This window comes from Diplotaxodon limnothrissa, linkage group LG7 (genome assembly GCF_057381915.1).
Source record: "Diplotaxodon limnothrissa isolate DT_005_m linkage group LG7, D_limnothrissa_male_GT1.1, whole genome shotgun sequence".
NCBI classification, from domain to species: domain Eukaryota; kingdom Metazoa; phylum Chordata; class Actinopteri; order Cichliformes; family Cichlidae; genus Diplotaxodon; species Diplotaxodon limnothrissa.
Window position 1 is genome coordinate 66,472,871 of NC_140602.1, and position 16,483 is coordinate 66,489,353.

General features: G+C 40.3%; 1 protein-coding gene across 2 annotated transcripts in view; it reads right to left on the reverse strand.

The window, feature by feature from the left end:
* Positions 1 to 388: 388 nt before the first annotated feature.
* The window catches only part of LOC146629606 (septin-7-like), a 68,725-nt gene continuing 52,630 nt past the window's right edge, over positions 389 to 16,483 (reverse strand). For both annotated transcript variants that reach the window (XM_085360160.1, XM_085360159.1), the window contains exons 8-13: positions 14,627 to 14,723; positions 7,383 to 7,434; positions 6,245 to 6,370; positions 4,562 to 4,697; positions 4,069 to 4,214; positions 389 to 3,590 (exon numbers count right to left, since the gene is read on the reverse strand). In XM_085360160.1, coding sequence (XP_085216286.1) covers positions 3,551 to 3,590; positions 4,069 to 4,214; positions 4,562 to 4,697; positions 6,245 to 6,370; positions 7,383 to 7,434; positions 14,627 to 14,723 — 597 coding nt within the window. In that variant the 3' untranslated portion in view covers positions 389 to 3,550. The remainder of the gene's footprint in view (positions 3,591 to 4,068; positions 4,215 to 4,561; positions 4,698 to 6,244; positions 6,371 to 7,382; positions 7,435 to 14,626; positions 14,724 to 16,483) is intronic.

Genomic DNA, 16,483 nt, shown 5'->3' on the forward strand with positions numbered 1-16,483 from the left:
AAAAAGTATCTAACATGTTGTTATTGGATGGGTGAGTCGTTCCCAAGCATTTCAAAGTAAAATTCCATCACTTTCTTGAACTTGTAGGACCAGAGAATTAAACAGAAGGGCCCTGAGAAGGCGCGCTCATTGGCAAAGATGCAAACAGTTTATATGCGATCATATAGATGTATGGAAATGTTTCTAGGGCGAGTTTTACGCTCCAAGTTCTGTTCTAAGTACAAATTGTGGTTCATTCCAGACATATATTTGTATATAAAAAAAGAATAACCAAATACAAACAAAGAGGAAAAAAGAGCCACCGAGCAGCCTCCAGTATGTACACAATATATATGCATTACCATCATAAACAAATCCATATGGTAATATGAAATATGCTTAAGTGTAAGCTTCGTCCCTTTTGCTCTAAATGCAGTCGGAGAAACTACCATATTTTTCGGACCAAAAGGTGAACTGTCGATGAACGGTAAGGCGCACCGGATTATAAGGCGCTTCGTCTCCTGACTGAAGTTTGGTCTGTTTACAGCATCCTGCCATGCCATTGCATTTGTCCCTAACCATCGGGAACCCTCACGTTAACTTATCGAGTGGAAAAAAGTTAGCGTTCATCCTCCAGTATCACTGTTTATGTTATGCTAACATAGCTGTGTCACTAGCAATCACATAGCATATCATTATATACCAGCTACTCCAACTTCAGTAACCCTACAAACGTCACTGCTGTTTAGTTTTCTCTCTTTGTTTATGTTGGAAGTGGTAGCAGAGCTGTAGGTTTTAATTTTCTCAGAAATCTCTCAGTCAGAACATGGTTCCTGCTAACATCTAACTCCGGTAAATTTAATAAATTGTTTTCATGGATGCCTGGATGTTAAACTTAATTGTTTCACATGGTAAAGCAACAACGCTGATCATTAATTTATTAAAGATGAAAGAATTTGGGCTGTTTTAACTCTCAGTGATCTCGCAGTGTTCGTTTGACTTTGGGACCTGAAGAGGACGGAGTTAAGGACCCAGATTACTCTGTGAGGCTCCTGACTATGGTAGCTGTAATGCTCTGACAATCCATTAAAGGTGCGGGTTCCTAGCTTACCAAAGTCGTACTAAAACATATTTTGACAGATATTTGAGCGCCGTCTACCACATAAAATCAGCTCGAGGTCAGTGAGCACAACTAGAATTCACCGGATTATAAGGTGCATTGTCGATTTTCGATAAAAATTAAAAGGATTTTAAGTGTGCCTTATAGTGCGAAAAATACGGTAATCTAAATGTAGATGACCACGGCAGAACCGACGACATGAACATGCTTTGCAGCATACTTTATTTTATTACTTCTCAAACGCATGGTTGCTGTTACAAAGACACAGCTGCAGCTCTCCTGCTGCCAGATCAACATACCAAGAACCCCAATCACAGGAACCAGTACAGATTTTAAGTGGACGGGGAATGACTGCGGATGCCGTGCAGGTGTCCACCCTCCCTGCACGGCACCGCAAACCACGCCTAGCCACACTAAAACATTTAAGAAAACTACAAGGGAATTAAAGAGTCTTTCTTCAACTGTATATAGAGTATTAATATAATCGTCATATGAAAATAAAACATGACAACTCTGGGAAAGCTCCTGAACATGTCATCTATATAACCTGTTTAACAGAGGGCTGGCGTTTTGTTGCGTGCACAAGCTGTTTGGAACATATACATATATAATAATCTAAAATAAAGCCAAACACAAAGTTTTGGCTGTTTTTGGCAAACGTCTTCGTAAAAGGAAGGTGAAAGGAAGATTTCAGCTTTCTGATGAGTCGTCCCTTTGGTGGTTGGACCCAAAAGGAAAAATGTCACAGAATCGTGAACATCAGGGTTTCGGGTCTAAGACAACATCCATCACTCACGTTACAATATAAAACATCTTTATTAGCACTGTAACCTGTAAAGTTTTCAGACACCGATCAGGCTTTTTGCATAATTTGTCGTTTATTCAAAAATAGTTAACACACACTGCAATGACGATATCTTGGCTGCTGTGACACACATGACTTCCTCCCCTCCAGACTGCAAGCTTTAGATCCGAACACGTCCTCAGACAAAACATTTAGTAAAGAAACTCCTGCAGCACGATCCAATCTGAAGGCCCGGTCCACCGACAGCCACAAATCTGGCAAATCTTTCAAAATAAATCTCTGTATTTGTACCTGGACACTAAAATTTTGAAGGTACAGAGTCCAAAATAGAGAGTAGTTTTTGCTAGGAAGCTGTTAACAGATATTTAAGTTTTCTGTCACAAAGGAGAGCGGCCTTTATGTTTGTAGGTCACTGAATATATAATAACACTGCTAAATGACCTCAAAATGACTTTTTTTGGGTGACTTAAAAGAAAACAAGAAGTATTAAAAGATGCATTTGGAACAGGAGAAAAGTGTATTTACTAATAAAGCTATTCAAAGTACAGGAGGCAAATTTTAATAGATTAGTTTTAATTTGTAATTTCTATATTACTCAGATGCATTTGCTCATGTTAAAAATGTGTTTTGCTTGTTTTGTGTGTCTGACGAGATAAAGTTCTTTAACTTAAAACATGTAATTGCTAACACGTGAACGAGCTCTGGAATGTAAACCAACTCTGCATCGTTTTATTTTTACTTAAAAGCTAAAAAACTACACTTTTATTCTAAGATTTTTTTTAATTGGACAAAGTAATTTTATTGCAGGGCTGAATTTGCTAATGAGAAAAGTCTGAGAAGCACTTTTACTAAAATATTATTTAAAACATGTATTTAGTGATGGGAGATGTGTTGTGATCACGCTCCATTTCAAACAGCTACTAATGTTAACAGGTACCTAACAATCACAGTTCACCTTCACACTGTCTTTATTGAACGGCACACGGGAACGAGCCAGTATTTCAGTAAAATGCTGCCGGGACGTTTTCAGGCAGTCAAGCATGTTAGCTTGAACGCTATGCTAGCGTGACCAGTTTAGTTTTTGGCAGTTTGCGGTGAGACCGGGCCTCCGCTCCACCTGACCTCTCTCCTCAGACCCAGAATCATTCAGTTGCCTTCCCTCACGTACACTTTACCTTCTCCTCACAGCTTTAGTGTGCACACGCCTGTTAAATCTTTAGAACAGTAAAAGAAAGAGTTGGTATATCTGCAGATCTATGAATACTTAGCGAACATACAACTACTACTTGTGAACGATGGCTATGCATGGTCCCTGCCATGTGTTAACGCCGCACTGAAAACTCAGAGGAACTCAAACTTCTCCTTGTCAGGAAATATAGGAAAATAGAATTTCACAAACACATGCATTCCCCATGGAAACAGACAGGTTTAAAGAGATACAGTAAAACCCTGCAGAGAGACGAGCGTGTGAGCTGTTTTGTGTGTGTGTGTGTGTGTACATATATATGTGTGTGTGTAAATGGCTTCCACAGAGAGTTGTTATGCCATGTGTTATGTTCTGTTGTGTGTTCTGAGGACCACGTTACAATGTGAACTTCAGACAGGATCAAAGGAAACAAGTTTGGAGCGAGCAGTCGCGTCTCTCTTCAGAAGATCTTTCCTTTCTTCTTGTTCTTCTCCATCGTCCTGTGAGCAGAGAATGAGAACACGAGATCAAGTCAACAGAAACAAAAACGCAAGCTTCAGACTTTATTAGTGAAATGTGGATATGCCATATTTAATTATTATTTCTCTCCATTTTCCATTTTGTTTGATTTTTATTTTAAATATCTGAATAATGAAGAGGCCTAAAACTAGTAAAACTAACTCCACATTTGTTCTAATGAATTTGTCTGTGTCCAGCATTAAAAAAAATTAAAAGCCTCAATACTTTTATATAACACTGAACTAAAAAACTTGAGCTTTAAAGTTCAAGTGCTGCTTTTTTCGAGTAAGAATCCATAAATTAAATAAGCAAGATTTCAAGTGTGGTTCAATAATCAAATACACAATCTGTAATGTTGCAAGACCAGAACACATGATCTGTGATCGCTGGACTAAAAAGACGTGGCTCAGAGCGTTAACCTTCGGTGACAGTGTCGGGTCAGATGTGAGTGTTACTCACTTGGATGCGTCCAGCTTCTGCTGCTCGAGGATTCTCTGCTGAGCCTCCCAGTTGGCCTTCTCCTCCTCAAACACTCGCCTCTTCTCCTCCAGCTCTTTGTACTGCGCCTCCAGGTTCCTCTTCATCTGTTCGTGGCGTCGCTCCAGCTGAAGGTCGAAACATTTGACAGAGACGGGAAAGGAAAATGAGCGACGGTAGCTTCTAAAGCTCCAGGATGGAAAGAGTCGATCACAGCTGTCACAGGAGGCTCAAGTAAAAGATCCAAGTGAGCTGCAGAGCACTGAGCTCTCAGCACTAGTGTAGTAAACACCCCGGTAATAACAATTTACAACGGTCAGCTAATCGCAATCAAGAATGCTAATTGGTCATGTTATAAATAAAAATATAAACCTACTAGAAAGTTTTAAGAATACAAGTAATAATAATAATAATAATAATAATAATAATAATATTACAATTATGTAGTTATGTGTACATGGTTTCTCAAACTAACCTCAGCCTCTGAGTCCTTCAGTTTCTGCTTCTTCTCCTTAACCTTCATCTCAAACACCTGTTCCATTTCTGCCTCCATCTTCTTCATTTTCATCACATGCTCCCTGCGCTCCTCCTCCATCTGAGCCAGGGGACTCCTGCAGAAACAGAAAGAGGTTAGAGGCTTGATGTTGTTTAATGTTGTTCCTCAGCCCTTAGAGCGGTAAACTCCTCCACTCGCAGAGAAGCTGCTGCACTTCTGTGCATGACTAATGAATTTTTATGAAACAAAGAGCAAAGACAAATGAAGCCAATTTAGTTTCTCTTGAGTTGTTAGCCTGAGACTCTTTTTATGCTGGAGTAATAATGATAAAAGGTAAAGATATACTTTCTTTCTGTTCCTATCATATACAGAATTACTGTGACAACAGCTGCTTCCACATCTGTAGCAGTTTGCTCTGTGCCCTTACCAGTGTTGGGTAAGTTACTTTAAATTAGTAACTTAGTTACATTACTAGTTACTTCTATCAAAAGTAACTCAGTTAATTCAAGTTACTCGTTACTTTCAAAGTAACTAGTTACTAGGGAAAGTAACTTTGGTTTTACTCAGAATTCTCTTGTTAATGTGTTGCTTCCATAACTTTGCCAGTCTTCTAGCTTGCTTACTTGCCACAAGTGCACTGTGCCACCTACCAATAGCAAGGAAAAGATAATGTTCCACGAGGCAAATCCCACGCCTGGACCGCCACCATGATTCTAGCCTAAGTCACAGCGTCATGTGCGCCTTTTACATCTAACACAAAAACTGCAGTCGCTGTGTTTTTGATTGTACTCAGAACTCGGAAATTCTGCCTTCTGAATAGGAAGATGTAGGTAACACCAGACTGCAGATGAGCTGCATACAGGGCTGGACTGGGACAGAAAATCGGCCCGGGCATTTTGACTAGAGACCGGCCCACCATTATAGTAAAAATCATAAAGCCTTTGAATGAAAATAAACGCTGTTGTGACAGTGATGTACACTGTTCTGATGGTATATATGTATCAATCTATCAATCATTTGTTGTAAGACTCAGATAATTATTTTTTAAAAGCTAGATATTTTAAATGAGAATAAGAAAGAAAAGTATTTCTTTGTGCCCCCCTCTCCCTGTTAATGCCCTACATGCCCCCCTGGCAACACTTTGCTAGACCCGCCCCTGCACAGTTACCAGCTGTCAGCTACATAAAAAAGGATCCTGCTGTTATTTGTCTCTCAGAAACAGTTCATAACTTCCCTTCAACTCATTCATGTCACCTAAAAGGTAAACCTGTTTCTCAATCACCTGTTCAGCTCTGATGAACAGCTGTATAGAAACTCCGTCATGGTAGCTAGTACGCAGTACGAAAAAGTCAGCATAACGAAAATAAACTCCACCTATATCTGACCCATATAGACTGCAGGTCATAACTTTTTACCTGAAGTTCAGTTCACCTGACACTCGGGTCTCTCCTCCACTTGCTAATGTTACTGAATCTGTGGAAGCTCTGCGATAGCCACCAATCTAAATCCCAGTAACAACGTGTTCCTGATTTTGGCATAATAACTAATTACCGTGCTCGTTACCACAATAATAACGTAGTTACTGTAACGCGTTACTTAATAAAGCGTTAGTCCCAACACTGGCCCTTACAGACTGATGGTCTATTTCTGGCTGGGCCTTACTTGGTGAGCTGTCCCTTGGTCTTGGAGGTGTCCACACCATTACACGTGACAGCAGCAAGTTTCTTACTGCGGTAGTTCTCGTAGTGGACATTGTTGGTGACGTCCTTCAGATCCTGCATATGGGTCCTATGGAAGGGGGAGAAAAGAAGAAGAGACGTCTTAAATATAAAGAGATCAAACTGAAAAAACTTTTTCACAGGACTATATCATCCTGTGCTTTGAACCACTATAGCATTCTGTTGTAGATTTGCTGCTGTACTTGGGATCATTTCCTGATATATGACTCAATTTAGGCCAAGCTTCAGCTGTCAGGCAGACTCTGGAACACTTTGGTATACAAATCATCGACAACTCGATGAAGCCCAAATCATCAGCCCTCCACCACCGTGCTGACGGTTGTATGAGGCGTTTGGGCCGACACACCGTTTGGTTTTTGCTAAAGGTGTCGCTGTGAATTATACAGAAGTCTAAGCCGTACTGCCACGCTCTTTCTAGAGCAAAAAGGTTGTCTCCTGACAACCCTTAGACACAAATCGTACTTGTTCGGTCTTTTCCCCAATTGTACTGTAATGAACTTTAATGTTTAACTTTCTAACTGAGGCCTGTATATTGAGATAGCACTCCTGTTTCTCTACTTTCTCTGAGTATTGCACAGTCTGAGCTTGGGCTGAATTTGCTGGGACGTCGACTCGCGAGAAGACTGTGGCATTATTCAGTACACGTGAATTCTCAAGACCAGCAACCTACCAAAACTTCTGCTTTTATAGAGGTGCTCACACTTGCTGATGACTTAATTAAGTGCATTTGAGTACCAGCACCTGGCTGTAAAAAACTTTTTATTTTTTATTTTAAATGGCTTTAAATTTGACATGTACATACTCTGGTTAAGGTGTAATGAAAAATTAGATCACCGAATAAGTTTCAAATTTACACAAACTGCAGATCTCTTCATTCACACACCAGGAGGAGCTGCAGAAAGATATTTAAACAGTTGCTACATCCACACAGCTGATCCAGTCTATATCCAGTCTAAAGTAGAGTCAGAGGATAATTCTGGCTTCTAGTGGCCACTGTGGATCTTACAAACTCTATATAACATTGCATTTGTCAAAGTGAATCTGGGGAGTAAATTGTGCACCTGATCAGCATGTTGCGCAGCACAGTGAAGTCGCAGTGTTCCCCATTCTCGACTGAAACACACAGGAAGTGAGAGGAAAACAGAGGGAGAGAGAGACAAAGATCAGAATCATTACAAATGAAGAGTTCTCACTGTAACAATCACAGTAATTATCACTATGTCTTAAGCTAGAAATGAATCTCAAGCATCATTATCTACATATTTTTACACTCCATGGCTGTCTAACTGCTGAGTAACTGAGTAATCAGCTGTCACCCTGATATGATGATACAGAAGCAGTCCCAGCAGAATGTCATCAAATTAAGTGTGTTATTATATCAAACATATTCAGTACAGTGATACAGTGAAAAAAAGATTAAAACTATTAATACAAATACACACAAACAGATGCAACATGTTGTAAAGTTCATTCACCCAGCGGTTACAGAGGGAGGGGTACACGGACAGCGAGGCATTTTCAGGTGTACTCGGTTTAAAAGGGGGAGAAATAAAGGTGTGGTAAAGTATCAGTAGAAGTGGCAGACTGATTTAAAAAAACAAAACAAAACAAAAAACAAAGGGTGGGAAGATATCAGGCCATGATCACATAGGATGTAGATGCTCCAACTACAGATACTTCCACATCACATACTCTGTATTGCAAATTTAATGCCTGAAAATTTTGCTTTTACATTTTTTCCCACTATTAACTACCTAGCAGTGGGTAGGTGCTACCGCCTCGTACTGACTGCTACTTTGTCCCTTTCTGCTCCGTACTGAAGACGGCAAGCACAGAGGATGGAAAGTGTGGAGAAACCTCTGAACGTTATGAGCCCACCATCCTGGGACCTGTAGTGGGCTTTATCTGAGACACAGACACTCTGTTTAACCCTAAAGTCTTACGTCTAAGTGATTAGCAAATCATCAGCACTCAAAGCTTCATCTCTGCTGCTGCGGCTGGAAGTGAGATGGGCTATGAGAGCGAACTGCAAGAGTAATCCTGCAAACCAAAGAAATAATCTGAAAGACGCCAAATATGCAGGATTTAGTGTTAACTCTCTGTGGGTACATCACTACGAACAGGCATCTTCACATTTAGTCTGCCTCCTATCTGACCACAGCCTTTTACAAACGGACCCAGAGACACCACGCAGCTAGAACAAACTACAGCTCCTGGTCAAAAACAGCAAACATAAGTGATGTCATTTCGACATGGTACAGTTAGATGACTGTGAGTTTCAGCTCAACAACAAAAGACAAGGTTACGAGGTCAGATGGGATTCTGGAAAAGAACTGCAGATAAACTGCTGCTGAAGATGTATATGGTAGATCTCCAAGCCTCCTCTTCATCAAACGTGCTGCTCCTTTATTGGCTCGCCTTCACCCCACTTCGCAGTCAATCATCATCAGGGGAGTGAACAAGGAGGACACCTTACCATTGATGAAACTTAAGCAGTCCCGCCTCTTGGCCTCCCAAGCCAGCCATTGACCTCCTGTCTCTTCTAGAGGAGGGAGCTCTGACGGAGGGGAGGGGTACGGTTTTTCAGTTACTGTCTGCGCCCAGCAGGGGGCTAAATCTGGGTCTGGAGCAGCTGGGTTTACGGCTCACACTTGGCCCATAACAGGCCTGCTTTTTGGCCCAGATTCAGCCCAGATTTGGCCCTGATCAACACCAAAACCTGCATGTGTCCAAGCTGACTGGCTAAAGAGCGCAGGGCTTGTAGAGGGAGTGTGGCGGTTGAAAGGAGCAGGGTGTTATATGAAGTTCTCTGCATGACCAGTTGGGGCGAAAGTCTCAGAGAGGGGACAAGTAGAGGAGCTACGTGGGATCAAAGGTCATAGGAAAAAAATAAAACAATTGCAATTGATTCGTTTTATTATTGATGAATGGCAGAAAACACCTGATGCATATTGTAGATTTTTATGATAATTCGTGTGATTTTTGTTCTTTATTAGTCAATCAGAATATGATGGATGTTAACAGTGCATCAGGTATTTTGAGCCTGAGTGCTCTGTCTAATTGGAGTGTTTATTTAGGCCATGATGATGAACTGCATTGGCTTAATGAAACAAGAGCAAACAACCTTTAATCTCCAACATGCATTAAGTGTGTGTGCAAACACGTTCACAGCCTTAGATTAAAATTCCAAGTACGCTAATGAGTGAGAGTTCATGATACCAAGCCACATGTTACCTTAATGACTTAAATAAGCTGCTACATGCCCTTCTGCAAATTTCTAGCTCTCTATTATCTGCTCATGAACCTATAAGCAATGTGTTATAATGGTGGCTCCCAGTCCTTGTTCCGATGATACAATAAGGCCTGCAGACAATCCTCAGCCCACACCAGCCATTTCATCTCTTAGTGAAAGGAACCTTGTGGTGAAGACTCAGCAGTTTGTTTGACACCATCGGAGCAAAGACGGAAACCACAGTGTTAGAGTGATGTTTCGATTACAGCTGGAGCTTCAGCACCAAACAGCCTCTAGTTTTCTCCATGATTATTCACAGCATCAGACCTGGGACAAAGCTTTACATCTGCTGGTAGATTTGAAAGGAAATTGAGAGGAAATATCTTTAAATGCATCATAAAGTAGGTTGTGGTTACTTTGACCAATAGACTGGTCAATATTTAGAGTAGAGTGGGATCTGGGAACATATGAGTATCTTTAAAAAAAGGAACTTGGTGTCATAAGAAACACAAGCAGTCAGTCATATGAGCTTTAAACCTGTGGTTTCTAACATTTACTTCTAGCAGTGTTTTCAATATAACGTTTAGCTTGTATGAGAACTTGTCTCATACAGGGAGAAAGAAAAATGCCCTGTTTGCATTATACTGAACCTAAAAATGCTTTTCATTGACTTAATGAACAATGTCCTTAGCATGGAGCTGAAGCTGCTTTGGAATGAATCTGTGTGTTACCATTGCTGGTTACCACACGATTTACACTGACATTAATTGACGATAAGATAACCTTAACAGTTCCAAGGAAGCTGACTCCAATACTTAACCATAGTTTCGGTTTAGAATTCACACCTTTACCACAGCAGAAAGTCCTGGACTTTGTCTGCTTGGTTTCAGAATTCATTTGGAACCAGACCTTAATCATATCTTCACATTTTTTAAAGGCTCAGGGTTTGAGATTTCAGAAATCTGTAAGTTTATTGCAAACCAAACTGTGCAGTATAGGTCCACCAGACCTAGGTTCACTAGAGTGTCAATTATGTAGCCTATACAATTATAATACCTAGTAAATCATAGGCTTTGATGCCATTCATCCATTTTCCGCCACTTTTCCAGTTCAGGATTACACTTGGACTGGAGTCCATCTCAGATTTCATAGGGTGAGAGAGGGGGTACATATTGGAGAAGTTGCCAGTCTGTCGCAGGCTAATACACAGAGACAGACAAGCATTCATACTTAAAGTCACACCCAAAGGTGATTTATGCTGTCTCTGGACTATGCGAGGAAGCTGAGGCACTCACACAGACCCCATTAAGGCATGAGGAGAACATGCAAACTATACAGGAAGGCCTCAGCCAGCTGGTGGATTTGAATCCAGGACATTTTTGCTGTGAAGTGACAGTGCTAAGCACTGCAGCCCCATGCTGCCAGGCCACGACGGCTGGAGGGTGCAGAAAACCGAAAACGTCTGCTAACTCAACTAAAGTTGGCATCCCAGACATTTGGTTTTGCACGTGTTGCTCCATCTGTTCTGTCTGGGTTGGTTATGTTTTCCCCACAACAGTCTTACTAATTAGCATCTCATTTAATGCTTCTTTGTTATGGATGTAAATAGGTTATGCCAGCAGCCAAACTGCGATATGGCAATCTTAAAAATTAAACACTGTCGGATTTGCTAGGCCAAGGGCCCAAGGCCATCACATCGCACAATGCAGGACTATCACTTCTGAGCCACGACCAAAGACCTTGTTGTGCAGCCTTTAAGCAGGTCATCTTTTGCCTTCATAGTGCATACCCGACTTTGGTTCAGCATATTTTAAAGTCAGGTATACTTATTTGAGCCTGATTGCAAATAAAGTGGTTTAGAGAACCTGGGTAAGCATAATCTTTTCAAAATGAGCCCAATCATCTCACCGTTTGTGTTTCTTAACTTGCTAAATGTCACACTGTTCCCAGATTTTAGTAATTATGTTGGGGCAACAACAACTGATTAATGGATACAATATATAGTCAAAAATATCACAATGATTTAAGTAGTAATTAATTTAAATTATGTTCCATTTTTAAAGTTGGATTTCAAATTCTGAGATCAGATAACATAAATAATCAGTCATGCGACTCCCTGGTAGATCACTAGACCTCTTGCCCCATGTTAATAACTAGCATACAGCATGATTATGAACACTCAAAGTGACATAATAAGGCTTATGTAGCCTTGCTCATCTGACTTAAGTCAGTCTGGATCAAGAATTTCAAAATCATTTTACATTGTGGGCCACATGCAGCCAACTTTGGGCTTCTGTTGACCGGACCAATGAAACTCCAGTTTCTGTGTTTTGTTAGTGGCCATTGGGGAGACTGTTATCAATAGAAAAAGGTGCAAGACTTGTGAAAATGCAGATACGTCCAACATTTAAGTCTTTCTTTACATTTTCCAAAGCCATCCAATTGGTGGGAATGGAGTCTTTGCCAGGCTGATTCTGGCCCCCAAGCCTTATATTTGATGCCCCCGGTCTCAATTATTTTGTGTTTAAAGCAATCTGCTTGCTGGCCATTATTTTGCTAGTGGACATTCTAGATTGCAGGTGCTTGTATAACCCTCTTGTAGATTTCCCACTCAAAATGTTTGAGTGAAACAAGCACTGTTGGTGTCATCTTTCTCCTTCATTACACTGCCCTGAAGTTAACATTAGAAACATTCCTGATCTGTTGAATGATAAGGTGAGTGAGTGAGTGAGATATTTAGTTTTAATTCTTTCCTCGACAATGTTCTCAGATTTTTGGGGGGTTCCAAATACCAAAAAACCCTAAAACTGTAAATGTGTTAGTTCATATAACTGGCTCACTGTAGGGTCTGATATGAATGTCTTACAGATTCTTTAAGTGGGTATCTCTAAGTTTCTATCAAGAACCAGGTTGCTTTTTCTAGAGGCTAATTCAGACTAAGTATTAACAAAGAGCGTAGGGGCGAGAGTCTACCAGGAACACATGAATGTGTTTGGTGGGTGTTTCAAAATAATTGTCAACATTTCTTTTTGTGCTTTCAAAATAAGGTGAGTGTTTGGAAGATATTAAGAAAGCCCAAGTCTGATTAGAGAATTGGTTTGACCATCAGCCTAATGATGAGAGAGCACAGCAACAGAAAAGTGGAAGGAAAGGAGGAATGGGCAGATACTGGCAGGAGGGAGGAGGGGATATACTTTAGGGAAGGAAGAGTGGGGGAGAAAAATGAGGCTGAAATAAAGTGAAAGATGGCTTTGTTTACCAAAAATGCCCTCTGTCAGTCATGGAACAGAATAGACAAAGGAAAAAAAAAAGAAAAGAAAAAAAGAGAGAAAAGAATGAAATAGTGAAAGACTGATAAACGGTCAACCACAGAGAATAAAACTGTATATTACTTTATATATAAATATATATAGTGAGAAAGATATATGTACAGCAAATTACCTTCCAGAACACAAATCAAAGTGAACAAGCCAGTAAGAGCAAGAAGAGTTCATTGCGGCTATCGGTGACACCCCAAATTACACCTATTCCTCCTTTTCCAGAATCCCTATGGGGTCTAACACTAGCAAAAGGAGTTGTGGTTTTGTGTGTGTACTGAAGGGAGGAGAGGTAGGTGTACAAGGTAAGAATGTAGAAACAACCAACCAGATAACCTTTTACTTGTCAAAATGTAATTGGGATCCCAACAGATTCAAGTACATTCACACAGTCCTGGCAGTATGTGTGACTTCATGTATATGCAGTTCTGGGGGTAGTGTACAAAGTCTTGTATTAACAATGTATTAATCAGAGTTTAAAACCCTGCAAAACCAAATTATAATTGATGTATTAAAGACAGCCCAAACCTTCACTTCTACATAAATGCTTAACAGGACCTGGACTTCATTGCCGTTCAATCTACAGGAGTTGTTTGCAATGACAGAGAATATAAAAGTCCCAGTTTTATCCCTAGGGTTTTGGAAAGTACAACTCTAAGAACAATTAGACTCTAGTGGGGAAAAAAAACAACAAACTGGTTCCTCTGGTGGAAAAACAAGTAGAAAAAGTTCTTAGACTCCAGAGCAACGTGTGGTCAGAATGTGGCTATATGTGGACTTGTTGTTGTGTCTGATGAAGCAAAGCCGTGGTTTGAGCAAGGTCCAAGGGTTGGCAGTGAACACACTTTTTGCTGATCTCCCAGGCACTTCCCATTGGTAGGTTAATTGATGATATAATGTCTTCTATGAATGGTGAAAAATCTTCATTAGAGCTAGTTGATACTGCTGTTGACAAACAGGTCTCATCTTATTGGAGGCGTTTTGGCTACTCAATGGCCCCCAACTTAGTGGATGAAGTTGGTCCTAGAGGTTAAGTCTGAGTCTTGAAGATTCCAGTTGATACTCAGGTACAAAAGACCCAAACCTGACTAGGTCTCAAGTCTACTCTAACTGGGTTGGGAGGGATCTTGTTTGTGTGTCAGTTTGATCAATGCCACAGGGTTCCTTTCAGCTCACAAAAGGTACTATTCTTTTATTTATAGTTTGCAGGAGGTGGAAACAAGAGCTTTAGTGATTAGCAAAGTTCTTAGAAAGGCAAAGGCTTTTAAGAAAGACCTCTCTAAGAAATTTTCACATTACACAACGTGATATTTTGTCTTTTATGGGTTGCATTTGATCATTTATGAACAGATTTCCTTGTTTACATTTTGACAAGTCGTTGTGTTAGCTGGTAGTTAACACACTGAGTAGGTACAGGGGGTTGTTGTGGAGAACATGCACCGTGTTCCACACTCAGAAATATCATGCTTCATCCATTCCAAAAATAGAGAACACTGTTATTGCTGGACGCTCTCAAACACCATCAACCTTCAAACACCATGCTCCAGCCTTCTTTCTCACATCAGTCATTGTCTGACCAAAGTGCAGTGACATACAGCAACTCTTAAAACCAGATGAGAGATGAAAATAATCGTCATTGCTGCAAATCATAAAAGGTTTCAAGGGCCTACATTTGTTTTCTAGGTCATTTTACAGATTTCCGGTTTGGCTGCGGAATGAAAACTTGCTTTCCAGCACAGGATCCGAGTCAACCTACCTTCTGCCACACCCCATGGGTACTGACGACCTCTGACCTTCTTGCCGTTCACTTCAATAACGACATTGCTGCCAACCACTGCCAGCGGCATTTTTTCCTGGAGAACAAACAAGTTGAGCATTGTTTTAGTTCAGGGCCCTTTCTCAATTCTAAGTAGGCAAGTACGTACTTGCGTTCTCGGCGAGACCGGACTTGCCGAGACTGCACGGGAGTACGGACTTGCCGAGAACGCGAGCACGGACTCGCGATTTGTACAATTGGAACACCAGCGTACTTGATGATGTCACAGGTCCGGAGTTTTTACTGCCGTCCCCTCTTAATTTAACTGTGATTAATATGTTATGAAGCTTAACTTTAATCACAGCCAAACCAATTTACTCAGGAACAAATAAAACACTGAAATAAACCAAACATTAACATTTAGAAGTGATCTAAGTGACTTATATATCATGTTTAACCTCAGTAGCGAAATCTCTATTAATAAAAATAGTGTACATGTATGTCTTAATACAATAGACAGCTGCTGGGGTTTGTTTAACCCGAGTAGCAAAAAGACCGTGGGGGGTTTGAAAACGATGTGCCGGGTAGGGATGGGTATTGATAAGATTTTCACGATTCAGATTCCATTTTCGATTCTTTTTAACGATTCGATTCATTATTGATTCTCTTATCGATTCTTATTTTTAAAAAGGAGAACACTAAGGTCGATTAGCTTAGAACTTTGTTTTATATCTTCTCTTTGAACATCCTCCATCCTCTAGCTTCACTGTCCTAATGTTATGCTAACATAGCTGTGTCGCTAGCAATCACGTAGCACAACATTATATACACCAGGTAGTCCAACTTCAGTAACCCTACAAACGTCACTGCTGTTTAGTTTTCTGTCTTCATTTATGTTGGAAGTGGTAGCAGTTAGAATTAGTTTCAAAAATCTCTCAATCAGAACATGGCATGTCATGTTTAGGTGGAAACTAGCGAGCTAACTTCCTGTTAACTTCTAACTCCGTTAAATTGAATAACTTCTTTTCATGGATGCATGGATGTTAAACTTAATTGTTACACCTGCTAAAGCAGCAACGCTGATGATTTTATTAAAGATGAAAGAATTTAGACCGTTTTTAACTCTTAGTGTTCGTTTGACTTTGGGACCTGAAGCAGACGGAGTTTTGGACCCAGATTACTCCGCGAAGTTCCTCACTACGGCAGCCGTAATACTGTGACAATCCATCAAAACATTATTTAAACAGATTTCTGCACGCCAAAATGGTTTGAGGTCAGTAAGCACAACCAGAATTCATACATAAGGCACACTCTTGATTTTTGAGAAAATTAAAGGATTTTAAGTGTGCCTTATAGTGTGGAAAATACGTTATACAGAAGCAAAGAATATATCGCGATATATATCGTTACCGCACATGCTTCAAATTATATCGCGATATGGATTTTAGGCCATATCGCCCAGCCCTACTACAAATAAAGAGAATAAATTTGCCATAAAGGAATATAAGTGAAATTTAGCTTTAAAGCTGGTGTGACTTCACATCTAACTGTTGTAACGAGTCAGGTGCGTTTCCCGCCGAACAGCAAGCATCAACACTCACTGAAGCTTTAGTGGTCACCTTCATCACATTCATACTTCTGTCAAGTTTTCATTCTTTTTCACTGTGATCATTATATCATCTCATTTTGTCAAAGTCATCAGTCAAAAGTGGAGAAATGATCAGCAAAACCATAAGGACCTATTTTCTAACATTTACATAATTAATATGCATTTTCTGTTGACACGTTTTCCCAAAAGTCAGCTAGCGTATCTCAAAACTGTAATGAAAATCTAAAAGCCAATGCAGGAACCGGCTA